Here is a 27,632-nt window from a genome sequence, read left to right as displayed (position 1 = left end):
GTGTTAGTGATCAAGAACTTTAACTTACAGCAATACTCACATATTGTACCAAGATATATGTGCAAGGATGCTCATTACAACACTGTAATAACATCAATCTGGAAACAACCTAAATGTTCACTGATAGGAGGATGGTTAAATAAACTGTGATATATGCATGGCTTAGGATATTACAAAACAATAAAAGAAATGACAGAAAGATAACTTAGGTATATTGCTGATTGAAAAGGGCAAGTTACAGAATAATATGAACAGTATTATCCTATTGCCAATATAAAAAATTTTGTGCCTGCAATGTATAAAACAAAGTCTGAAAGGAAATCGTTAACTGTGGTTACCTATAAAAAGAGATGCAGAACAAGGAAGTAGTGTAGAGAGGGACTTCTACTTTTAACTATATTTTTGTATTGTTTAAAGTCTTTTCTACATGAATGTGTCACCTTTATGCTTTAAAAACAATGAAAGGGGAAAAGATTTAAATAAATAGTGTTAGTGGGCACTGTAACTACAAAAGGGCAACATCCAAAATCTACCTTTGGAGGGGCACCTGGTTGGCTCATTGCTCTTTGGTGGAGCATGAGACTCTCGATCTTGAAGTTGTAAGTTTGAGCCCCATGTTGGTTGTAGAGATTACTTAAAAAAATAAATCTTTAAAACAAACAAACAACAAAAACCAAAATTCACCTTTGTAAGTTGAGTGGGATCAAACCGAAGAACCTTCTGGTTACAGCAGGGATAAATACCAGTGCCAATAGTATTTAGTGAACTTGTTGTAGTAGGATAAACCACTGTTTCTGAGTGATATTGACAATGTGAAAATTCTATACAGAGAAAAGCCTGAATAGAAGAAATATATAAAATTAGAAGAAATATATAAAATCAATTATTATTTCTACAATAAAATTATACATCTCAAAAAACTTTACTCTGGACTACATAATGTATGTTCCATTTAAATAACAGGTACAGAAAAGGCAAATCTCTAGAGAAACAAAGTAGATTAGTGGTTGCCTGGAGCTGTAGATAGATTGGAGAATTACAGCAAATGGACACAAGGGACCTTTTCGGAATGATGGAAATGTACTAAAATTGGATGGTGGTGATGGATGAACAACTCTGTAAACTTACTAAAAATCAGTGAATTGTACACTTAAATGAATGAATTTTTTTAAAAGATTTTATTTATTGGGATGCCTCAGTGGCTCAGCGGTTAAGTGCTGGCTTTTGGCACAGGGCATAATCCTGGAGTCCCTGGATCGAGTCCCACATTGGGCTTCTTGCATGGAGCCTGCTTCTCCCTCTGATGTGGGACTCAATCCCAGAACCCTGGGATTAAAACCTGAGCCAAAGTCAGATGCTCAACCACTGAGCCATCCAGGTACCCTACAATGAATGAATTTTATGGCAGGTGATTATACCTCAATAAGGCTATGAAAAAAGCAAAAACAAAACACTTTACTAAAATTTCAGATGCATTAAATTGATCTTGATGTATATCTGATTTTATAAACAGCTAATCAAAGATTTTTCCAATGAAGAAATAAAATAAAATTTGCCTCATTTGATTATTCTTTGACATATTCCTTTTAAAGATTTATTTATGTATTTATTAATGAGAGACACACAGAGAGAGGCAGAGACCTAGCAGAGGGAGAAGCAGGCTCCCTGTAGGGAGCCCAATGTGGGACTTAATTCCAGTAACCTGGGATCATGACCTGAGCTGAAGGCAGATGCTCAACCACTGAGCCATCCAGGTGCCCCTCTTTGACATATTTTTAGAGGTAAATATTTAGAACCAATGCTAATGAAAACTATGTAATCACTTTGAGTCATTGGTGAAAAAATTTATCAAGTTATAACAATAAAATAGTTTTCAGATATGTTTATAAATGGTAAAATAAAGAAAAAAACGAAATTAACAAATTTTTAAAAAAGATTTTATTTATTTATTCATGGGAGACAGAGAGAGAGAGGCAGAGACAGAGGCAGAGGGAGAAGCAGGTTCCATGCAGAGAGCCCGATGTGGGACTCGATCCCAGGACTGCAGGATCACACCCTGAGCCAAAGACAGATGCTCAACCACTGAGCCACCAAGGTGTCCCCAAAATTAACAATTTTAAGCACTGGTTTTGAACATAAAAGCAGTAAAAGATAGTCTATAATTCAGAATTCTTAGTTGTTAGTTCCAATTATGATTTTCAAAGTTTTTGATTAAAAATTTTTGAGTCTGGGAGAGCCTCGGTGGCTCAGTTGGTTAAGCAGCCAACTCTTGACTTTGGCTCAGGTCATAATCTTAAGATCCTTAGATTAAGCCCTGGGCCTCATGTCAGGCTTTGCATTCAGCAGGGAGTCTGCTTGGGAATTTTCTCTCTTCCTCTGCTCCTCACCCCCACAGTCTCTGTCTCTCTAAAATAAATCTTTAAAAATTTTTTTGAGATAAGAGCTATAAGGTGCACACTCATACACCAAATATTTGGATATGAACTATTTTATGAGTTTATAAACTCTCTATAATAAATATAGTAAATCAAAATTCCATTTGCTATAAAGAAGTGAAAAAAATCCCTCCATATTCTGTTCTGACATGCTAAACATATCAGATTTTAGAAGCTTAATATTCTTGATGATTAGTGATACTCTATTGTGGGGAGGACTACTACATACCTAATAAGGCTAAAAAAAAACACAAAAAAACAACAACACAGAAACCTAACCTAACTATGAACAGTGCTAGTGAGGATGTGGAGCAACTAGAACTCTCATATATAACTGGCAAGAACGCAAAGTGACTCCAGAACTTTGGGAAAATGTTAGGAGAGATAAATGTTAAGCTTACATTTATCACACAATCCAGCAATCCTACTTCTAGGTAATAACTTAAGAGAAATGAGAACCTATCTTCACATGAAAAGCTGTATAGAAATGTTTATAGTTGCTTTTTTCGTAATGGCCCTAAACTAGAAATACTATAAAGTCCCTTGCCAGTGAGTGAATAAACATTCTGTGATACATTTATACAATAGACTATCTAGCACTAAAAAGGAATAAACTGACACATAAAACAATGTGGATAAATTTCAAATCCATTTGCTATGTAAAAGAAGCCAGATTCAAATAGCTAAATATAGTATGATTCTTTTTATACGACATTCTGGAAAAGCCAAAACTATAGGGACAGTAAATAGATCAGTGTTGCCAGAGGCTGGTGTAGAAGAAGGGACTGAGAAGGTGCCCAGAGGAATTTCTAAGCTGAGGGAAGTGGCTTATGCTTTGACTGTGGTGGTATTTATATGACCATATGCATCTGTCAAATCTCATAAAAAGGATGGATTTTATTGTATAAGGATAAATTTTACTATTCGGATATTTACCTCAACAAATCCAATTTAAAAAATTTGGGGGATTGGTAGTCCATTTGTGGAAACTTAAATAGTTTGAAAAAAACTCACTCTGATGGTTTTGATAAGCTGCTCTTCCTTCCACCTACTGAAAGTTGTTAATCAAGTGAGAGATGAAAATTCCTGGGCGCAGGGAGACATTAGGGATTCATAAAAAATTTTATGTAGAACACTCTGGATTTATACCTAAGACTGATTAGGAATAACTGTGACCTACAAAGATCTATTTATTCTCTAAAAGGATTTATTATAGGTACCTTCAAATAGCAAGCTTTCTTGTGCTTTTATTAAAGACTTCACTTATGAAAAAATGAACAAAATCTTTTAACCTTTTTTTGGGAACACAACTGCTACAGTAAGAACAGAACATACCAATAGTACTGTATCTACAAAGCGCTTCTGAATTTCTAAAGAAATTAATGGGCTAAGAGAGAAATAGTTTAGCTTGAAATAACTGAAGGCAGTAAGGATTTTGTTTTTTTTCTCCTCACTGAAAAAACAGATTTGGTCACTTAAAATCTGTTGGTTTTCTAAAAAATAAACAAGGTATGATTATTTCAGCTATGACAAAAGGAAGATGAAGAGAGACAAAGTCAGATGCAAGCAATGTTTAATAGTATCATTGTTCTTGGCACTAGTTTTGTTAAAAAGATGTCAGATACTGTCCAAATATACTCAAACATACTAATTAAGCAGCATATATATTTTTTTTAATTTTTTAAAAATTTATTTATGATAGGCACACAGTGAGAGAGAGAGAGGCAGAGACACAGGCAGAGGGAGAAGCAGGCTCCATGCACCGGGAGCCCAATGCGGGATTCGATCCTGGGTCTCCAGGATTGCGCCCTGGGCAGGCGCCAAACCGCTGCGCCACCCAGGGATCCCCTAAGCAGCATATATTTAAAAAGCCTGCTACACAGGGCATCTGGCTGTCTCAGTTAGTAGAGAATGTAACACTTGATCTTGGGAGTTTGAGTCCCACATTGGATGTAGAGATTACTTAAAAAGATTTTATTTATTTGAGAGAGAGAGAGCACAAGCAGGAGGAACAGAAGAGGGAAAAGTAGGCTCCCCACTGAGCAGGGAGCCTGATGTGGGGCTTGTTCCCAGGACCCTGGGATCATGACCTGAGTTGAAGGCAGATATTTAACTGACTGAGTCACCCAGGAGCCCCTTAAAAATAAAATCTTAAGGGAAAAAAAAAGGCCTGCTATGATTGCGTGAGAGCAAGATATTAAAAAGAAAGAGGAGCACCTGGGTGGCTCAGTAGTTGGGCGTCTGCCTTTGGCTTGGGGCACAGTCCTGGGGTCCTTGGAGTGAGTCCTGCATCGGGCTCTCCATGGGGAGACTACTTCTTCTGCCTGTGTCTCTGCCTCTCTTGTCTCTCGTGAATAAATAAAATCTTTTAAAAAATAAATAAATAAAAGAAAAAGAAAAAAAAAACCCTCACCTGATAACATCTTGAACAAGTAAGCCAGTTGACTGTACCCCACAAGCGCCAATAAACATCTCTCCAAGATTTTAATTCTTCAAAAAGACTATTCAAATACTCATGAACATCCCAAGTCTTATCCCTGGGGAAAAGAGCCTCAATTATTATATTATTTCACAAGCAAGTAACATAAACAAATTATTTTAAGCAAATGTTTTTAAATTTGTGGGTTATTTATAGAAACATCTCCCAAATGATAGCTGTGGGATGGACTATACTGAGCAGTAGAAAAAATTTCACTTGGGAGTTTGTTTATTCCTTTTTTCTGTGGACAATAGAAAAATATATGAAATATTAAATGCTAAATTATTTTGCTAAACTAGATAAATTATTTTGCTAAGCTATATTAAATATGGTTTGAGCAGGTTAATAGTTGGGACTTAGGCTTACAATACTTTATTCTGATTGTGCATACTATAAAATAAGTTACAAAATCATTGGTGATTCTAAACATTTCTTTGTATTATTTTCAAAAAGCATTCTCAAGTAATTGAGTAACACAATAATATATAATCAGGTCTTGGTAACACACATTTTTTAAGTTAATATAAACTTAAAAAAAATAGCTAAGGCTTAAAACCCTACTTGCAATGTCTATGTGTAACTCAAGTTCCTATTTTTCCCAAGTCCCTTAATAATTTTGAACTTTTGCTATCTTTGTCCTTAACATAGCAAAATGTCATGATGCTATTACAAATTGCACAGGCACATGTTTTAATTAAAGACAACTGAAAAAATGTCATCAACAAATGACTTACAGGAAAATACTTTAAATAAAACAAGAAAAATGGATGCTGAAGTCAATATCAATTTTTTTCACATAGTTAATAATTATTGCTGTCAGAATGGAAGTGCTTTCCAAAAGGTGAGATCAAGTCTCAAATCAAAAAAGTATAAAATCCCAGGTTTATAACTAATGAATATTGTATGAAGAGAAAAATGAAACATTTTAAACATGACTGTTGGGGGGCATCTGGCTGGCTCAGTCAGAGGAGCATGTGACTCTTGATCCTGTGGTCTTGAGTTTGAGCCCCATGTTGGGTGTAGAGATTACTAAAAAAAAAAAAGCTTAAAAAATATTAAAAAAAAAAAAAACCTAAGCATGACTGTGCTAGAGTCAAATGTGTTTATCTTTGTTTTAATGTTTAAAATAAGAAACTTAACATTTATACTATTTTTTTCCTTTAACAAAAGTGCTGTACATTTTTAACAGAAAAAGAACAAAATTAAAGCATCCATAATATTATCACTTAAAAGTAACACTGCAGTTTACATTTTAGTGGTTTTAGTTTTATGACCTTTTTTTCACTTAAGTCATCGCTAACAACTTGCTACATAAGAATATATACTCTTACAACATTATTCTCAAAGGCTGCACATTAAAAATTGGCTAGACATGTATAGACATATATTAAAATATATATATGTATACACACTTCAAAAAATATATATATACACACACACACTACTGCATGGATATATTTTATTTTAGTTCACTTTATCATTTGGATGTTTCCCTTTTTTTCCTATTTAAACAATATAGCAATAAATATTCTTCTTGAGAGCTTTCACAAATCTAGCATTATCTCTTTGGATAAATTCCTAGCAGGATGATATTTTTAGAGAATATATACATTTCAGAATTTTTGGTTTTCTAAGATATTATACCAATTTATGATACTCTTTCCCCCAAATGAGAATGACAACTGGTTTTGAATTTAAAGCAGAATAAAATAGAACTATATCTTAATGGAATACTGACAACGTATGAAGAATAAATAGATTATGGAATATTCAATTTTAAAGACAATTTCCTCATTCACCAAAATTTACCTGAAAGTAAATCTGGTTCTGTTAAATTCAGTATGTTTGTATAAATAAAATCAGATAATGAAACGAAATCATTTTTATGGCACTGGCCAGAATATCTTTCAAGATTAATGCACACTCACTTTTACTATTTTAAAGTTTAAAAATATCATGAAATTTACTCAGTAAACAAAATACAGCTTTTATATAAAATTTTTTTTGAAAGTATCTAAGTCAAAGCTGAATCACATTCTGAAAAAAATGTTATTCTATTCCTTATAAAACTAGTTAAAGTTTTAGAAAAACACTGGTAATTCACATTTAAAAGCTGTATTTTATTTTCACTGCACCTTATGTGAATGTAGATAATATTTCCATGTTGATCCACATTGATTTTTCCAGGAATGCAAGGAATTCTTCTTTCTGTTTCCTTTGTTAAAAGTTTTTTACACAAACAGCATCTATAACACAAGAAGATACAAAAACACCCAAGTAGAAAAGTTTAAAGGGAGTAAAATTAAAGAATTCAGCTATATTGTATAGAATACCAAAGAAAAACACATTACTGTACCTGTATAATGTTGCTGCATTATTCCGAGAATCTGGGTTCAAGTATTCAGGATCAAAAAGTCTCTCGATCTTCTTACAAAAAAGTTTACTATTAACAACAAATGACCAAGAAATTAATTTTCTATTGTTTATATTACTAAAGTTACTTGATAGTGATGAAAATAAATACTCAGTTACCTGCATATGTAGAAAATAAAATTAATAAATCCTTGGGAAGACTCTCTTTGGGAATTTATGATATATTTATAAGTGTTTTAAGTAAATAAACCTAATGATAAGTGCTTAATCAAGAATGTATTTTTATAAGAATATTTGTTTGGAATATTCAATATTGAAGAACTTGAAAGCTTAACAATCCTGGATCTACCAACAATTTGATATATGATCTCTGGCAACTACTTAACCTCTCTGAACCTTGTTTTCTCATCTATAAAATGGGGTTTATAATTCCAAACTCACAAGGTTTTATGAGGGTTAAATAAACAGTGTTTTTAAAGAGTGCTAGATATAGCATTAAGCATTCAATATATGTTAATAAAAATTTTATTATTATGCACAATGTGACTAAACTTTAAGTCTCATGCCATTAATTCCAACTGTATATCCTGAGGCCAGATCTGGATTTAGGATATTAATCCCATTTTATGTATTAAGCTCTCAGAATTCAAATTACTACATACTAAAAAAATACTATAAAGCCACTGTCATTAAGATAGTGTGCTACTGATGTAAGTATAAACAAAGAAATCAATACTAGACAGTTACATGCAAAAATAAAAACTGGATCACTTTCTCACACCATACACAAAAAACCTTCACATCGATTAAAAACCTAAATGTGAGACCTGATACCATAAAACTCATAGAAGAAAACACAGGCAGTATGATTTCTTTGTAACTTTTTTATAGATAGCTCCTTAAGCAAGGGAAACAAAAGCAAAAATAAACTATTGGGACTACATCAAAATATAAAGCTTTTGCAAAGCAAGGAAACCATTAACAAAACAAAAAGTCAACCTATTGAGTGGGAGAAGATATTTGCAAATGATATATCTAATAAGGGGTTAAATATCCAAAATATATAAGGAACTTATATAATTCAATACCAAAAACCTCAACTCAATTAAAAAATGAGCAGAGGACTTGAATAGACACATTTCCAAAGAAGACATACAGATGGTCAACAGCCAAAAGATGCTCAACATCACTAATCATCAGGGAAATGCAAATCAAAACCAAAATGAGATATCACCTTACAAGTGTCAGAATGGTTAGAATAAAAGACAAGAAATAAGTAAAAGTAAGGATGCGGAGAAAAAGGAACCCTTGTGCATTGTTGTTGGGAATGTAAATTGGTGCAGCCACTCTGGAAAACAGAGGTCCCTCAAAAGATTGAAAATAGAACCACCATATGAACCAGTAATTCCATTACTGGGTATTTGCTCAAAAACAAAACAAAACAGGGAACCCTGGGTGGCGCAGCGGTTTAGCGCCTGCCTTTGGCCCAGGACGCGATCCTGGAGACCCGGGATCGAATCCCACGTCGGGCTCCCGGTGCATGGAGCCTGCTTCTCCCTCTGCCTGTGTCTCTCTGCCTCTCTCTCTCTCTGTGTGTGACTATCATAAATAAATAAAAAATTAAAAACAAAAACAAAAACAAAAACAAAAACAAAACAAAACAAAACCCCACATTATGGGATGCCTGGGTGACTCAGTGGTTGAGTGTCTGCCTTTGACTCAGGGCATGATCCTGGGATCAAGTCCCACATCTGGCTCCTGCAGAGAGCCTGCTTCTCCCTCTGCCTATGTCTCTGCCCCTCTCTCTCTGTCTCTCTCATGAATAAATAAAATCTTTAAAAAAATAAAAAACCTACATTAATTTGAAAACACATCTCCCATATACAGTCACCTAATTTACAGTAAAGTTGCCACTGTAATTTAGTGAAGAATGTCTTGCAAAGAAATCTCACCCCGTTCATGATTTCAAATCTATCTACTCTTGTATTTCTATTTTAAGCTCTGACTTCTGACCTAAGTTTCAGACTTATATATCCACCTATCTCTGCTATCCTACCTGGATGTCCCTAAAGCATATTAAATATATCAAATAATCTTAAGAACTGAACCCATCTCTTGATGCCCCCGTCACCCCAATATCTCCTCTATTGATGGCACTATAATCCACTTAATTGCTCAACCCCACACTAGGTTTAAACTAGGTAAAATTTTCACTTAGTATAATGCCCTCCAGGTCCATCCATGTTGTCACAAATGTCATCCTTTTATGGTTAAGTAATATTCCATCTGAAAACATATATGTATCCCTATGTGTATTCATTATTTACAATAGCCCAGATATGGAAGCAACCCAGGTGTGCACTGATAGATTAATGGATAAAAAAAGATACAGTACATGTATATATACAGTGAAATATTACCTCTTTGCCAAGACTTAAACAGTACCTAAATGATATGACCACTGCTGACCTCATCTCCTACTATTCTTTCTCTTTATAATAAGGCCTATCTTAATTATTTTTAACATACTTCAATAACACAATACACTCAATATATACATTACACAAAATAATTTAAGCACTAATTTTTATCTAGAGCCATTTGCTCTGGATACATTTTATTTTACTTGCAGTAAAATAGAAATATTTCTAAAAATATTCTAAAAATAGAATATATCACTAAAATGAAATTCAAATATATTCCCTCTAATAGGGACACTTGGTTAAAATTAAATTAAGAAAATTACCTTCGAAATTTATCTTTCTTGTCCTTTAAATCATCAACTTCATTGTGTGTGAAAAGATCAGCTATACGTGTAAGAAGATTTGCATTAATACAGTTCATGTTGCATGGGGTAGCTACTATGGCATTCATATTTTTGTGGCAATACTGAATACATTGTTCAACCTAAAAAAACACATGATAGAAAATGAATATTGAAAAGAGTAGCAATGAAAGATCATGTCATGTCATGATGTCATGTCATGTCAATAACCTTCTTGGTTAATCTATACTATTCCAAAGTGAGCCAACAGGCCATATTTGTACAAACACATACAGAGCTAGGAAAATAATCTTCAGTTTTCTTAGCATACTTTAAACAATAGTACAATCTTTCATAATTGCGGCAGATATAAATCTCAGTCAACAAACTCAAGTATACAAGGTATGTGGCTTCCAATCACTAGACCCAGTGGCAATATGAAGCCTCTACCTCTGAGTGGCTGAGATATAATTTTAGTCACTTTAGGGTTTTCTCAGTTGTGTTGTGCTTGCTTTCTGATTTTCTTCCCTTCTCCAACCTGAGGTATATTTACTTACTTTTTAAGGTAGACTTGGGTTTTGAGGGAAAGTGGTGCTGGCTATTCACGTATTTTCAAAATATTTTGTTTATGGCATAAAAAATATGCTGTAGGGCTTAGACTTCAACACTCAAAGGTTAAGGACGCTTTTCATCTCTGCTTTTTTCTGTAACCCTTCCCTGAATTAATGCCAACAACTAAATGGGGAGCAACTAAGGAAGAATATGGAGAACTAGTAAAACCCCAATTAAACAAATTTCACATCTGTTAATATAGCAAAGAAGTACTCTGCTTTAACATAAACATATATAAACATGTGAATAATTAAATAAAAGGAACAAATAAATCTAATGTAGAGCCTGATATGTGCATATACATATTGCGTTTTTACATTTACCAATTACTATTAAGCAACAGACGTTAGCATCTGGTTTACAAATACACGATTATAGTAATAATTAGATATTTGTTTTTAATTCACCGAATTATAAATGAAAGACACAAATAAGTAAAACTTGCCTAAAGAAATTACTTAGAAAATATATTCCATTAATTTTCATTTAATTTGATTTTAGAGCAAAACCTCTCTTGCATCAAAGCTAATTCTGCTTAGTTTCATCTAATTTAATAGTTATTCCTTGCAAGATAAATTTACTTTATAGGCATGATATACTAATGGTACATAATAGTCTAACCCCTTTTCCACAGAAAAAGAGCAGTTGATTTTTTTTTTTTAAGAGCAGTTAATTCTAATGGGATTGTAAGCAGAAAGAATTAGGAGTCCCTAGAATAAGAAAGATGAGACAAAACTTTCCTAACACAGGAGAAGTCATTTTAGGGCCCACGCTATTTTCTGTATCTGTGTCCTACTTGCCCAAGCACACTTCTTGCAGAACCTCCTAGGAGGTGCCAGAGTTACAAAGAAATACAAAGACCTCAGTAGTTAAGGATTTTAAGGGAACCAAGGGAATGTAAAAACAGTTTCCATCAGCCTGGAAATAGCCTGACCATGTAAGAGACAACAAATTGGTGGTAAATGCTCTGCTGTTTCCAAAGTAAGGTCGGCCATGCATTCCTTAACAGAGATACCAAGATACCACACAGTTGATGCTCATAACCCCTTCCCCTCTTCAGTTACCTCTGCTTTATTATCATATTAAAGTCTCTACCCTAAGAAGAGCACAAGCTTCACTAAAATAGCATAGGTCGCCTGTATCTTATGACCCATCTTTACTTGCAATGACAGAGCTCCTCTTTATGGATATTTATCCTAAACCCTAAATAAAAGGAACTGCTCACCCCTGCTTGGGAAGTAATGGAAGTTGATTTTGGAAGTTATTCCTTATTTGTTGCAAATAGTTTTCCTTTGTGTGACAACTCTACCTGATGTAGTCTCTATCTGTAACTAAGGAGGAAATTCCTTTTAGTTCAGTTACAGAATCACACTTTTGAATTAACAACTATTTTAGTAAGATGTCTTAAAAATTTCTAGACACTTGAAGAAAAAATCAAGTTGTATGTTAAATTAAGCACAGGTGAATAAGAAAGCTTGGATTTTTTTTTTTTTTTTTTTTTTTACAGAGAGAGGAGGGGGGAGAGAGGTGGGGGGGAAGGAGGAGGGAGAGAGGGGAAGAGAGAAAAAGAGAGAGAGAATGAATCTTAATTAGTCTCCATACCCAGAGTAGAGCCCAGCGCAGGGCTCAATCTCACAACCCTGAGATCATGACCTGAGCCAAAATTGAGAGTAATGTTTAACTGACTGTGCCACCCAGGCACCCCAAAAAAGAGCCTGGATATTTTGTTAATACTTACCAATGAATCCATTTTCAAAAACTCTGAAGAAATAAGAATTGAAATGACATTTCCTGGCTCTAAAAAAAAGAAAAAAATTAAATTCTCCTTTTGATTTGTACTTCAACCTCCTCAGAACAGGCTCCTTCTCACCTTAAAGGAGGATGTTACATTATAAGAGCAATTTATTATAACCATACTACATCATATATCTTAGATACATGAAAGAAAGACAATGTAGTGTTAAAATACAAGGTACAGAGTATAGTTTTATACCAAGTAAAAGACTCCAGTTTTTAGATACAGGTATAGGAAAAGCACATAGTAAATCTGCGCTGGTATTAGATTTATATCAAGTAAAAGACTCCAGTAAAAGATAGGACACATGCAAACTTTTCTCCTTACCTAAATCACAAAAAAAATATAATTAAAAGTGAGACTATAATTCATTACATTAAAAAAAATCATAGTGAGAAACTCCTTTAAATGATTAATGAAAGCACTTGTTAGTAGTGAAATTATTTCAAAAGTAGTAAAATGCTTGTTGTGAACAAATATTTAATTTAAAAATTCTGAAAGATAAAATTTACTATGGTTGAAGTACTAAAGTTACTTCCTAAAGGCAGGCTGAAGTGAGCCTTGAGAGGCCTAACCAGGGAAGGGGAAATGCCAACTGACACTATTATTTTGGTAAACCTAAGTCATCTCCTGTGAGATATGTTTAAGAAAAAAAAAAAGCTGTGATTTTTAGCATTATAGTACTAAGACAATTCTTCTAAATAAAGGACTATGCAGACATTGATTAAAATAAGTAATCCTAATCTTTATTTAAGTAGTATTTCGGGATCCCTGGGTGGCGCAGCGGTTTAGCGCCTGCCTTTGGCCCAGGGCGCGATCCTGGAGACCCGGGATCGAATCCCACGTCGGGCTCCCGGTGCATGGAGCCTGCTTCTCCCTCTGCCTATGTCTCTGCCTCTCTCTCTCTCTCTGTGACTATCATAAATAAATAAATAAACAAAAATATTAAAAAAAACAAATTACCAGACCTTCCCCTTAACAATTGCCTTAAGTAAAATTCTAAAAAAAAAAAAAAAAAAGTAGTAGTATTTCTAGGTTAAATAGCAATGGTGAAGGGAGGAGGGAACTAGTGAAAAATCCCTCAGGGAAGTGTAATATAGCCCATTCCAGCTAAGACTCATCATCTGCATTATTAGAGATTTAATTAAGCATTTTGGTGGTTTTCCTGGTTAGAATAAAGATTGTTTTTATTTATTTATTTATTTATTTATTTGTTTTTAAAAAGATCTTATTTATTTAGAGAGAACGTGCACACATGCACACACACACAAGTCGAGGGAGGGGCAAAGGGACATGGAGAGTGACTCTCAAGCAGACTCCTGAGTGTGGAGCCTAATGTGGGAATTCAATCTCACAACCCCAAGATCATGACCTGAGCTGAAATAAGGAGTTGGAAGCTAAACTGACTGAGCCACCCAGGTGCCCCCAAAGATTGCTTTTATAAAAATTTATGTTTGGGGCACCTGGGTGGCTCAGTGGTTAAGCATCTGCCTTTGGCTCAGGGCATCATCCCGGGGTCCTGGGATCGAGTCCTTCATAGGCTCCCTACTTCTCCCTCTGCCTATATCTCTGCCTCTCTCTGTGTATCTCTCAAAAAATTTTTTTTAAAAAAATTTATGTTTGTAGCCATTGATATAAGGTCAAAGATTACAGAATGATTGGTTTTGCTCCACTTCTTTTATCTTTACTACATGTATAAATATGCTGGATCAAACAATATTTATTTCTCTTTACATAATTTGATTTATTTCACATATACATATCATTTCTGGGTGATCTGGAATCTCCAGCCTCTGGCTGAAAATTTTTATTTAGCAATCTTGTAATTTTATTTAAGAACGACTAGAAACTTTTTTCCATTAAATTGGTCCACTACAATGTAATGAAATATATATTTCTTCAGGAGATTTTTATACTGTCACTATAGATTTATTTACTAATAAAAAATTAAAAAATATTTTGGTGCTGCTTTCTAGTGTACCAAAAGACTTCATTAAATCACAGTTGTGATTTCCTATACAAGTCTATACCCAACTAAAGATTACTAAGAAATTACCATCCTTTCATCTAGAATGCTGGTTCTTAAAACTTTTAATCTTAAGACGCTTTTTTGTTTAGATAGGTTATTTTATCAGTACTGACCATAAAAACAGGGAAAAATTTCAAATACTTCTCAATTCTTTTTAAAAGAATAATAAACTCATTACATAGTAACATATTTTGTGAAAAGTTATATTTTCCAAAATACAAGTTAACAAGAAGAGTAACACTGATATTTCTTGCAAATTTCTTCAATGCCTGACTTAAGAGAAGGCAGCTAGATACTATATCTGTTTCTACATTCAATGTGTGGGTAGTCTTCTCTTATGTTACTCCCAACTTAATGATTGGTAGTTTCTTTTAAAGGTTAGTTGTAGGGATCCCTGGGTGGCGCAGCAGTTTGGCGCCTGCCTTTGGCCCAGGGCGCGATCCTGGAGACCCGGGATCGAATCCCACATCAGGCTCCCGGTGCATGGAGCCTGCTTCTCCCTCTGCCTGTGTCTCTGCCTCTCTCTCTCTCTCTCTGTGACTATCATAAATAAATGAAAATTAAAAAAAAATATCTAAAAGTTAGTTATAACAGGATCTGAAGTCAAACGAACTTTTCCTGTTCTGTTATCTTAAAGTCAAAGGATTTATCTTGCACTTTGAATGGATCTTTAACCCATACATGATTTTAACAACATGCACTGATCATTTGAAAAATATTGATTCGCTGAGTTATGTGGACCTTCTAAATGTTGAAACATTTCATTGTAAAACATATATTTAAAAAGTCACATTTTAGTATTACCACTAGTCTCATCAGAAAAGTCTTCAAATATGGAGAAGCTGTCAAGCATGTGGAAGCAGGTACAAGGTTTCCTAACTCTAACTCTCACGTGAAACCTTGAATTTTGTTATTGACAATAGATATGGTCAGTTGTTTCCCTTTAGTAGACCAGTCTCTTAATTCATTTTCAAGAAAATATCTGCCAAATGCCTAAGTCTGAAAAACCATAATTTGCCTATCATTCTTTCAAGTAAAAATGGCTTTCTCTTTTTAAAAAGCAGCCTGTTTAGCTTGCAATACAAACAACTTCACATGTGCTTTTCCTCCAGACAACCATCATGCTTCACTGTGCAGCAGAAGTGCATTTCCCATGTCATCACACAGAACATGAAAAAGATGCATACTCAGGGGTCAAGAGTTAATAAAATTAATAATTTTTACTGTTTTCTTAAGGACATTCTTAAAGTGAGAGTGAATTTTTTCTTTTAGTTTTTTTTTCCTTTTAATCTATGAGCATATGGTATTGAGGAATAGGGTGACTACTAGTACAGTTTGGTGCCCTGCCCTGATGTGTGCTAAAGCTCCCACAGTTTTATCTTCCATTACTTCTGTACCATCTGAACAAGTGTCAACACAGAGAAAAAGACAATAACACTTTAGTATTATAATGCAAACCGTCTTGACCTTGTGAATCCTGTAAAATATCTCCAGGATTCCAGAGGTCCATGTACTATACAGTGAGAACTGCTGATCTAGAGACCTGTCCACTTGTCATACATTCACTACAATCTACTAAAAAAGGATGAGGTATCAGTTTCCTAAAAGGTGGTAACTAATCTCAGCACAGATACTAATGTCCAAATAATTTTCCACATTGCATGTTTGGCCTGAAGCAACTAACAGGTGACACATAAATTTCACTACAAAATAAGCAATAGATTGTCTTTTACCTAAAGTGGGCATCTCACAATCTTTATTCTCCTTAGTGTTCCTTTTAACATATTTTATCAACCAGTTGAAAATGTGAACGTCACAATGAACTGAAATGTCCACCTCTTCCCAGCGCTGGGCATCCATAGATAAATATTCAGCAAAGTACTTCATTTCTGATATCAAAAGATCTCGTGGGCAAATAAAATCTTCTTTCAAATTTTTTGCTTCATCGCATACATGGATCACCATGTTTGGCCTTCATAAAAAATGTTACACAGAAATGAAATTATTAGAGTTTTAGAAGAGGAGCCAAGAATACTGACATTTATTGGAAGCACGAGAACAAGATTTTTGGAAGTTTTGACCATACATCAATTTTATAGGGTTTGACATCCAGAATTTTTCATTGTCTTGCTAATCTGATCTATATCTTAGGTTTTGACTAATTTTATTTAAGCTATTAAGCTTATTAAGCCCAATAACTTAAGAGCGTAACAAAAATATTTTACTATAGGACTCTAATTTACATGGCTTAAAGTTTATTTTTCAATAATAATAAAATTAAAAAAAAATACCAATTCACAAAAAAATTAAATAACACATTCTAATTCTTGTGAAGAACATAAAATGGCACTTTTACATGGTTATGGGTATGATGAGTAAAGACTAAAGACTAAAATTTTATTACTAATAATTAGGAATAACAGTTAAAATTATTCATTAAAGAATCAAAACACTAGCATGGCTACTTAGTTATTTTTAACAGCAAGAGAGTTTGTTTCTAAGCATTCATCAAATATAAATTAGTAAATATAGTAAAAAGGGCTCAAGACTACAATGTGCATATTAACATATTTAAAAAACAATTTAAGAGTAAGTTCAGATAATGCATCTGAAAGACTGCTTCAAAAATTATATACTCCTTGCATTTACTTTCCCTTGAAAATTATACCACCTCAAAAAAAGAAATATTAGTGTGATCCACAACTACCTTCACATCATTACAAAACAGAATAGAGACACACTCTCCTACAATAAGAATTTAATGTGTTCAATGGAATTCCATAACTTTCTAGTACAAAAAAAATACATTTGAAACAAAATTGGACTACCAGAAAAAGGATTATAAGCTAATATTCTTGTCAAAGTCAAAGGAATTTAAATAACTTCATAAATTGTTCTTCCAAAGAAATTACAGTCAAAATATAAATAGGTAATGGCTGTTATAATGAAACATAATGGTTCTGTGGCTTTTGGGTCCACAATATGAAATACTAGATAATTCCAGTAAAAAAAATACCTGATAAATTTTTGTGCTATACAAACAAAACTATCCATTAAAAATCTATGTGAACAAATTAAAAATCATTGAACTATATACTTCAAAAGAGTAATTCTTCTTATTGTGGTAAAATGCACGTAACATAAAATCTGTCATATCAGCCCTTTTACGTGTACAGTTTAATGGCATTAAGTACATTTGCATTGTTATATGATCATCACTATCATCCATCTCCAGAACTTTTTCAAAAGGGTAAATTTTATGATATGTGAATTATATATGAATAAAACTGTTACAAAAAAACCTATCGGATCTGAAAATACAGAAAGGAACTTTCAGATATGAAAATACTCTGTATCTTCATTTGAGTGATGGTTACATGTATGGTAAACTCATTTGTTAAAACTCATCAAGGTGAATACTTGAAATATGTCTAACATATTGTATGTAAAATATAAAACAATCAAAACTTGCAATATACTGAAAGGTGTATTCTAATTTTTAAGTGTTTCTATAATGAGAATTATATTTCAATGGCTCTAAAATATACATCTAGTTTAATAAAATTGGAGAACAAATGGCAGATATTTTTCTTTAGGTTTTAAAATTTGTTTTTCAAACTTACTTATTCGTAGAGGTTACTCCTAATATTTACAAATATGAAAATGAATTTTTAAAATGGAAAACTGTAGTCCAATTTAATTATAATGTGAATAAGCCATATGTTTACCTATCAAGCACTGGCATAGTTCAACATATAAACTATTCTGATCCTAACAATTTCAACAATTGTGTATTGTGAAACTCCTAAATTATGGTAACTGATATATACAATCACCAATCATATATTTTATAATTTAAGGTTGATATTCATATTAAATCTTATCTAGCAAAGAACCAGCCTCCTACCCTTCAGATTCTTCAGTCTTTTCTCCACCATTACGAGTAGTACAATTTTCACTTTCTGAAGAACAATTCCTTGTGGAAGCTATACTATGTCTTCCTTAAATACAGAAACAAACACATACAAAAACAAAGGGGGAGGTTAGCATGTCTAGCTGAGAATGGGTTTTTACTTACTGAATGGTTATACTGTAAATGCATGGTTTCCAAGGCTAGTTAAATGGTACTTTGTTAGGTGGCATTTCCCTTAATATTTCTAAAGGTATATGTAAGAAACAGTACAAAAAAAGGATCACACATTGCTAACATTACACTGAAGATTTAAGAAATGATATGGTGTGAATGGACAGGGGTCAAATGTTCAAAAGCCAACAGTATAGTTCTCTGTTCCTGAAGCAAATTTTTATACCAGTATTCTGACTACTGCTGCTGAGATTCAAATCATTCACTACACTCAGAATTTCTAAAATCAGTTATTATTTCCAATGTAACTGCAGAAAACACATCTTTTCTATCCTGCCACTGTGTCATTTGAAGCCTCTGCTAACTACAATAAAAGTGTAGATAACACAAGAAGAAAGCAATATTTTCTAGGAAAAAAAATTAAGTAGAAAGTATAGGTCAAATCTTTTTGAAATTTATGACATAACTAGGCTAACAGATTGTAGTAGTAAATTTTGATATAGTAAAAAGCTTTTTATAGTGATCGTGTTTTGACCTGCATATTAACATTACAACATTTTTCAAATATAGCAAGGACACATTTCTAAAATTCAGAAAGAGACAAATCCTAATAGATTTTCTAGTAATGTTTACATTAGCATTTAAATAAAGAAAAAAAGGTTGATTGAAATGCATATTTTGTAAAATTATCATAAGGACAAGTATTGCATTTTGTTTTCAAACCTGACCTGTTTTGGAAATTGCATCTTGACCAACTGGAGTCTCCTGAAAGTCTCCCTGCATGTCAAGAAGGGAGGATTTGATATATGTGGCTAAAGTTTCCACAGGACTCTCTCCAGCAGCCATTAGAGGACTATACTGGTTATCAACAGGCGAACTTCCACTGCTCTTCAGTTCATCAAACCTTTTTGCACACTGTAATGACATAAAAGGAAGGAAATGCAGGTTCCTCTTAGTTAAAAAATAAGATTATTTTCTTGCCTTCTATTTGATATTTTTCTATAATCATTTTTTACAAGCGAATTCTAATCTGCTGGGTAATTCCTAGAAAATTAGCCACACTTCAATATACAAAAGCTTCTGACTTTTTTCTTCTTTAAAATTCAGAGTAAACTTTCTTTTTGAGAGAGAGCATGGATGCATATGTGCAGAGGGTGGAGGAGATGAGGAGCAGAGGGAGGGGAAAAGAGAGAGAATCTTAAGCAGGCCTGCAAAGCCAGATCTCACAACCCTGAGATCATGATATGAGCCAAAACCAAGAGTTAGATGCTGCCACCCAGGAGCCCATAGAACTTTTTAAAATACGCTTTAACCCAATGGCACAATATGTTTATGCTGTGATAGGAAAATGAAAAGCACCTTTACAACCATATTCCCCCATGGTTTGTATTTATTATCAGTTGACAATTGTAATAATCTAGCTAAACACTTGGCTTTTATTTTTACATTAACTGAGTTTCCACCAGGAATCAGACCAAATATCAACCTTCATTAGAAACCAAAAATAATCTATTTTGTGACACTAGATTTTCTTTATTTAAATAATGAAGACTTTAGGGGCACCTGAGTGGCTCAGCAGTTGAGCATCTACCTTTAGTTCAGGTCATGATCCCAGGTTCTTAGAATCAAGCCCCACGACTGGTTCCCACCTGAAAAAAAGTGGTGATGAATGTCTGGGCAAATCATGAAAAACCAATGTTATAACGTTATTAGAAAAATGTAATGATTCATACATTATATCTCAGTGAGGAGCCTGCTTCTTTCTGGGAAATGTTCAACCTCTTTAGGAGTTAAGGTAAATTAAGTAAATTAAATTAAAACTGAAATAACACTTATTAAAAATATATATAAATAAGAATTTTGAAAAGACACACATACATAAATAATACATGACATAAAAAGTACAGGGATCAAGACTCAGCTAAGGTGACTGGAATATAACACTGATGGCCCTTTTAGTGGACAATATGTAAGAAAAGTCTTAAAAATGTATTATCCTCTAAGGAAAGAACAATAAGATATTTTACAAGTGTTATTTGTAGTAGCCAAAAGTTGGAAATAATAGCCTACATTCAACAAAAGGGGCTGGTTTTAATAAATCATGAAATAGCTCATAGCTTGCAAAAGTCTATTAATTGATACACAAAGATGTTTATAGTATGCTATGTGAAAAAGCAAGCAGCAAAACAGTACATTTGTTGTATGTCCATCTTAAGAATTCTTATATGTATAGAAAAGTATCTGGAAGGATATATACAAGGTGCTAACAACTTACTTTAGATATTATTCTGATTTTTCACTTATTTCCTTTGTGTGTGTGTTCATTAAGGACATGTTTTGTTTAGTAATAAAAAACAATTTAGGGATGCCTGGGTGGCTCAGTTGGTTAAGCATCTGACTCTTGATTTCAGCTCAAGATCTCAGTGGCTTCACTCTCAGCAGGGAGTCTGCTTGAGAGTCTTTCTTTTTTTAAAAAAAGATTCTATTTATTTGTGAGAGAAAGCAAGCAGGATAGAGAGAGAGCATGAGCAGGAGGAAGGTGCAGAGGGAGAAGAAGAAAGACTCTCTGCTGAGCAGGGAGCCTGATGTGGGGCTCCAACCCAGGATCCTGGGATCATGACCTGAGCTGAAGGCAGATGCTTAACCCACTGAGCCACCCAGGCGCCCCAGCTTGAATTCTTTCCCTCTGCCTCCTCCTGTGTGCACATGCACATGCCTTTTCTCTCTCTCAAATAAAAAAAATGTTTAAAAAACTATTTAAAATTTAACACTACTTACATATAGTCTTATTCACATTTAGTTGTATTTTAGTTAAAAAAAAAATAATTGGGTAAATCCGAATACACAGTGAATATTAGATGATATGATAGTTATTGTTAATTTCTTAGGTTTAACCATGGTATTGTGGTTATGAAATAACGTCCTTAATTTAAGGAGATGTATGCTGTAGTCTATGGGGTGAAGTGTCACAGTATCTGACACTTTTAAGTATCACAGAAAATTACATAGATCAAGCAGATACGGCGTCTATATAAGAATACAGGGGTGTACTACTATTCTTTCAACTTTTCTATATGCTTGAAGTTATTCATGATAAAAAGTTAGAACAGTAGTTGAATTCATGGGTTTGCCCCATTTTAAAACCTAACAAGTTTCAAAACTTAACCAAAAGGTTTGAAAAAGCATAAATTAGGGAGTGATAATATATACTAAAAAAATAAGTTCCCTTATCAATTCACAAAGCCTATAACATAACCAAGGACAAGTAATTTTTTGTGGGTATTGGTTTTCTCAGCTGCAAAAGAAGATGGTGGAACTGGTTCATTCACTAATTCCACAAGTATTTATTGAGTGTATATGATGGACCAGGGTAAGGGTGAACATGCTTAAAATCTACTGGGGAAAATCAATAATGTTATTTCTACTTCTAGAGAACTCTGAGGTGATTCACTCATTTTAGTTCCTGTTAACAGCAAAAATTCTGAGGTCAGTGTTTCTCAAACTAGGTTTTATAGATGAATTACCAGAAATCAAAGAATTCCCTGTAAGAACTTTTAGATTTTAAGTTTTGATTTTGAACATAAAATAAAAATCACCTGATTCATCAGGATGACAGAGTATTTCAGTGCCTATCCGCTTTTCTGTTTACAATTAAATTGTACCAGGAAATATTTTAATTGTCTAAGGCTAATTTTTAAAAAGAGAAAGATAGGGAAGGGACCAGTAGAGGAGAGAGGCATTGGTGTCAAGGGAAGGCAAGTAACATCATGATAAGGCCTCCTAGTAGGTTAAAGAGAGAAAAGTGGAAAAAGAACGAAGTCTATGAAAGGCACGTGGCAATACAGGCTGAATACAAAAATTTTTGTGCCATAATAGACCATACAATATTTCCTTTATAATCACCAATTTAATTTCAGCAAAACACTATTACTTACAGCATTAGGTAAACATTTTTAGTTTGAATTTTGTTAGTTTTAGTTTTCATTTGTGTCTGTAATTTGTAAATTTGGTTTAAGGGTGTATGGGTGTGTTTATACCTAGTATTGTTAGTGCACATTTAATTTACATTATAATAAAAATAATTTAAGTCAACACTGGGAGTTTTCAAGTTTTTTCCTTTAAAAAGGTCTGTCCAGGGGATTCCTGGGTGGCGCAGCGGTTTGGCGCCTGCCTTTGGCCCAGGGCGCGATCCCGGAGATCCGGGATCGAATCCCACATTGGGCTCCCGGTGCATGGAGCCTGCTTCTCCCTCTGCCTGTGTCTCTGTCTCTCTCTCTCTCTGTGACTATCATAAATAAATAAATAAATAAAATTTTAAAATAAAAATAAAAAGGTCGCTGAGTGAAGTAAGTCAGTCGGAGAAGGACAAACATTATATGTTCTCATTCATTTGGGGAATATAAATAATAGTGAAAGGGAAAATAAGGGAAGGGAGAAGAGATGTGTGGGAAATATCAGAAAGGGAGACAGAACGTAAAGACTGCTAACTCTGGGAAACGAACTAGGGGTGGTGGAAGGGGAGGAGGGCGGGGGGTGGGAGTGAATGGGTGACGGGCACTGGGTGTTATTCTGTATGTTGGTAAATTGAACACCAATAAAAAAAAAAATAAAGCAAAAAATAAATAAATAAATAAATAAAAAGGTCTGTCCATTATTCAAGTTTGAGAAGTATAGCATTAGGGATTTAATAACATATAATTTGATTAATAAAAATTTCATCTACCCATAATTTTACAGTATCAGTTCTGTTAATTAAAATTACATATTAGTGAATTTTCAGTTGTTACATAAACAATTGAATTTAAACATACTAGGTGGGTTAATATATAATTTATGCAGTTTGTATCTAGACAAAACATACCATATATGCACATTCAGTATTTATGCATATGAATATGTAAAACTCAAAATTTTTTTCCTTTCTTAGTAGCTGTTTATTTTTTGTATTTCAATTTCCTGATTTTAATTCAAAACAATTATATGATATTCTTCTGAGGTAAGGCACAATGATACATAACATTGAACTCCTGCTACTGAGACTTATGATCTTATCTACTGAACTATTTTAATCTGCCTAACAATTATTTGGGGAATCTTAAGTTTTCCTGATCTTGTTCGTTTATTTTCCATAACTATGTAAGGATGAGATGCCCAAATCTTACATGATGAGCACTCTTGGCTCCAAATTGTCTTATCATATCACTTTCTGCAGGATCCATAATTATTGACAATAAAACTCTACTGAATTTTTTATTGGGACAATGAAACAATCCACTGCTAGCTATTTTATTCATAACTTATTTTCCGTTTCCATATAAGTAGCTGTTTCTTTAAATTGATCATTTTCAGATTTTTCCAGGAGAAATCTGGGGGATGGTTATTTACCTCTTTGGGTGTTAATCCAGGTACAAGCCTTGCCACAGTTTCCCAGTTGATGGTCTGATGGATCCCAATTAATGGATAAAGAATCATGTCCAACACCATTTGGTTGTTATTGTTCAAGAAATTGTTGTTCTCTGAATATCCACGACTCATCTTTTGGAACTAGAAATAGACAAACAGACATATTTATACCTGAAATCCAAGTTTTTCCTGATGATTATAAATCATTTATAATTTATTCCTAAGAATTTATGCTACCTCTAAAGGAAAAATAAAACTGACCTAAAATGAACAGAATATACAGCTCAAATTTCTTCAAATATCATATCATTTGAATATTATGGATTGGTGGATGGATAGATACATAGGATGGAAACATGAAAAAAAGTATAATAAATGTGATGTGAAAAAAAACAAGTTAATCTAACATTGTAGGATAAGCATAATCATTGTTATTGTGCCACGTGATTATTATAAATGGTGGGACATTCTATCACCAATTATAATTACTATTTCTGTACGTTTGAAGTAAGTTTTATTGAAGTGTTCTTCTTGTCTTCAGAAAAAACATGACAATTGATCTGGTAAGATTTCATCCTTACAACACATCCAAACACACCCTGCCACTCAAATATAAAAAGCCAAAGCACCTACACATGCATGTGTGCGTGCGCACGTGCACACACACGTGCACTCACTCCTGCATGGTGGAGGCTTCCCTTGCATTGTCACCTGGATCCCGACCCACCACATCCTCTAGTTCAATTCAGGAGCCCTTGAATAACATATCCAGCTACCAAGGGTGTCCAAGATGTTCAGGCCATGGAATCACCAAGAAAAAAAGGATCTAGGGGTGCTTGAGTGGCTCAGTCAGTTGGGTCTGACTCTTGATTTCAGCTCATGATCTCAGGGGGTAGTCTGCTTTTCTCCCTTTCCATTTGGGCCAATCCCACCCCGCATGCATTCTATCTTTCTAAAGTATATAAATAAGGGGTTTCTGGGTGGCTCAGACAGTTAAGCATCTGCCTTTGGCTCAGGTCATGATCCTGGGGTCCTAAGATTGAGCCCTGCGCAGGGCTCCCTGCTCATCGAGGAGTTTGCTTCTCCCTCTTTTTTTTTTTTTTTTTAAGATTTTATTTATTTATTCATGAGAGAGAGAGAGAGAGAGAGAGAGAGAGACAGGCAGAGGGAGAAGCAGGCTCCATGCAGGGAGCCCAACGTGGGAGTTGATCCCGGGTCTCCAGGATCACGCCCTGGGCCAAAGGCGGCACTAAACCACTGAACCACGGCACTGCCCTCTCCCACTCCTTTTGCACACCCACCCCCTATGCTCTCTTTATCTCTCTCAAATAAACAAAATCTTAAAAAAAAAAAAAAGGCTCTAGATGGCTTCCCAAATCAATGTAGTTCAATAAACATTTAGTGAGTCCAATTATTGGCCCAGAATTGGAGATACAAAAATAAATACGGCATGGTCCCAGTCCTCAAGGAATTCATGGTCTGGTGAGGGATACTAGCAGTCAAACAGATAACTTTAACATCATCTGCTGAGAGCCAAAGCAGAGGGGAGCCATGGGGGAGTAAAGAACACATAATAGTTGTTACTGAGTACAGCTGGCCCCTGAACAACACAGGTTTGAACTGTGCAGGTCCGCTTATACCCAGACTTTTTTGGCCACACCACAATACTGTAAATGTATTTGCTCTTCCTTATGATTTTCTTAATAATATTTTCTTCTCTCTGGCTTGTAAGAATACAGTATCTGATACATATACAAAATATGTGTTAATAGACGTTATCAGTACGGTTTGTGGTAAACAGTAAACTATTAGTACTTAAGTTTTTGGAGAGTCAAAAGTTATACAAGTATTTTTTACTCTAGGTGGGGTCACTACCTTTTAATCCCTGCATTTTCAAGGGTCAATTTAATAATTTTAGTTTAACAAAATGTAGTTTAGTAATTCTGAAACACTTCCTTGAACCCAGTTGAAAACAGATTTTACAGACAGAGCTTTATTCTCCACCTGGATGCCCAGCACATCATAACTTTTCATATTACACAATTTGAGATGTATGTTAGAGGACATAGGGTATCTTATAATTTGTTTGGACCTCAGTAGAAAATAGTCTAATACAGAATTCAGGGCGAGGACTTGGGTGCTGTTTTTTCCTTCACTTACAAAAAGATTCATTTAAAATTTCTAAAATATTTATTGTTGGGGGCACCTGAGTGGCTGATGCTCCTCTCTCCCCTCGGTCTACCTCCCCACCCACCACCCCTGCTCATGCTATCTCACTCACTCTCTCAAATGAATAAAATCTTTTAAAAATTTATTTAAATCATAAATATTTATTGTAGCCTGCAGTGTGTTGGCATCTATTAGCTAATCAAAATATTGTCCGTATCAAATACTTAAACATTTTTATGTATATTTCAAATGTGATACTCATTTATAATATACGTGGCATTCTTATAAATTCCCTTGGAATAGCTTGTCACAGTGCACTCCATTCCGGGAAAAAAAAAAAAAAGAAAGTACAGACTTCTCAAAAGCTGCGGCACTTAAGAAAAAAATCGGAAGCTCAAATGACACTGCTACTAAATCTTAGTCCTATTACTGATAAACTATTTTCAACGTTAAGGTGATACATGTTATTTACCAGATATAAAAATTCTAATTAATGCACTAGCTTTTTAAGAAACTCCTGCCCTAAAAAAAACCACAAAAAACAAAACAAAAACAAAACCCCTCCTGTCCTACTCCCCCACTCCCACAACCTTGGTTTACTTAAATGCATTAGTAAAACCAGTTTAATTAAGACCAAAGAGAGGTCCACGACTGACAGGTGACTTTTCCTCTTGAAAAAAAAAAGAGGAAAAGGCTTTTGTAGACAGAGACTTTTTTGCTTGTATGAGGAAAGGTGCGGAACGAAGGGGCCGGCGCGGCGGCGGCGGCGGCAGGTCGGAGGCCTCCAGCACAGCAGCACAGCACAGGGGAGAGGACCGGGGTCATCCCGCTCCGGGGGGAGAAGCCTCGTGCCCCGGCTCCCCGACCACAGACCCGGGCCGAGGCAGTTGGCTTCCACCGGGAAGGAGAAAATAAAGCCACAAGTGACACCCGGGACGACCGCTCCAAGCCCGGCCACCCCGGCGCAGAGGCTCCCCGCGGGGCGCGTCCTCAGGTTCCCCCGCCCCGGGGCGCGGACAAAGGCGCCGGGCAGCGGGCGCGGCGGAGGGAAGGTGCGGGCGGAGGCCGGGCGCGGCCGGGGCTCCCTCGGCAGGTGCGCGGGCGGCGGGGCGCGGCGGGGCGGGGCGGGGGCTGCTCGCGGGGCGTGCGGGGGCGTGCGGGCTCCGGCGGGTCCCCGGGCCGGGCCGGCGGGGAAGGAGGCCGCGGCGGGAAGCCGCTGACGGCCAGCGGTGCCGCCCCCGGCCGCGCCCCCGCCCCGCCCCGCCCCCGCCCCCCGCCGGTTCCCGAGGCCCCTCGGCGTCTCGCTCACCTGCCCGGGGCCGCGGTGGCCCTCGCTGCGCCTCCGTCACCTGCAGCGGCCGGCACCGCCCGCGCTCGCGCCATGAAGCCTCCCGCTACGGGGCCCGCGAGCCCGGCCGCTGAGCCCGCACGCGCCGCCCCTCCCGCGCGCAGGGAAGCGCCGGCCGCCGCCCCGCCAATCACAGGCCAG

General features: G+C 35.4%; 1 protein-coding gene across 5 annotated transcripts in view; it reads right to left on the bottom strand.

The window, feature by feature from the left end:
• Positions 1-27,632, bottom strand: part of SANBR (SANT and BTB domain regulator of CSR) — a 57,611-nt gene that overhangs the window by 26,326 nt on the left and 3,653 nt on the right. The window contains exons 1-11 of one of the 5 annotated variants that reach the window (XM_077915515.1): positions 27,453-27,585; positions 23,957-24,115; positions 19,300-19,486; positions 18,395-18,488; positions 16,221-16,459; positions 12,402-12,460; positions 10,034-10,194; positions 7,271-7,357; positions 7,050-7,160; positions 4,849-4,972; positions 685-837 (exon numbers count right to left, since the gene is read on the bottom strand). In XM_077915515.1, coding sequence (XP_077771641.1) covers positions 685-837; positions 4,849-4,972; positions 7,050-7,160; positions 7,271-7,357; positions 10,034-10,194; positions 12,402-12,460; positions 16,221-16,459; positions 18,395-18,488; positions 19,300-19,486; positions 23,957-24,106 — 1,365 coding nt within the window. In that variant the 5' untranslated portion in view covers positions 24,107-24,115; positions 27,453-27,585. Of the gene's footprint in view, positions 1-684; positions 838-4,848; positions 4,973-7,049; positions 7,161-7,270; positions 7,358-10,033; positions 10,195-12,401; positions 12,461-16,220; positions 16,460-18,394; positions 18,489-19,299; positions 19,487-20,162; positions 20,221-23,956; positions 24,116-27,452; positions 27,586-27,632 lie in introns of those variants that run through there. The other 4 variants (XM_077915517.1, XM_077915516.1, XM_077915519.1 and 1 more) reach the window with 4 other exon arrangements.

The sequence above is a fragment of the Canis aureus genome, chromosome 11 (genome assembly GCF_053574225.1).
Source record: "Canis aureus isolate CA01 chromosome 11, VMU_Caureus_v.1.0, whole genome shotgun sequence".
In the NCBI taxonomy this organism is placed as follows: Eukaryota; Metazoa; Chordata; class Mammalia; order Carnivora; family Canidae; genus Canis; species Canis aureus.
Note: the sequence above shows the minus strand (reverse complement) of the source record. Positions and strands in the feature narration are given on the sequence as shown.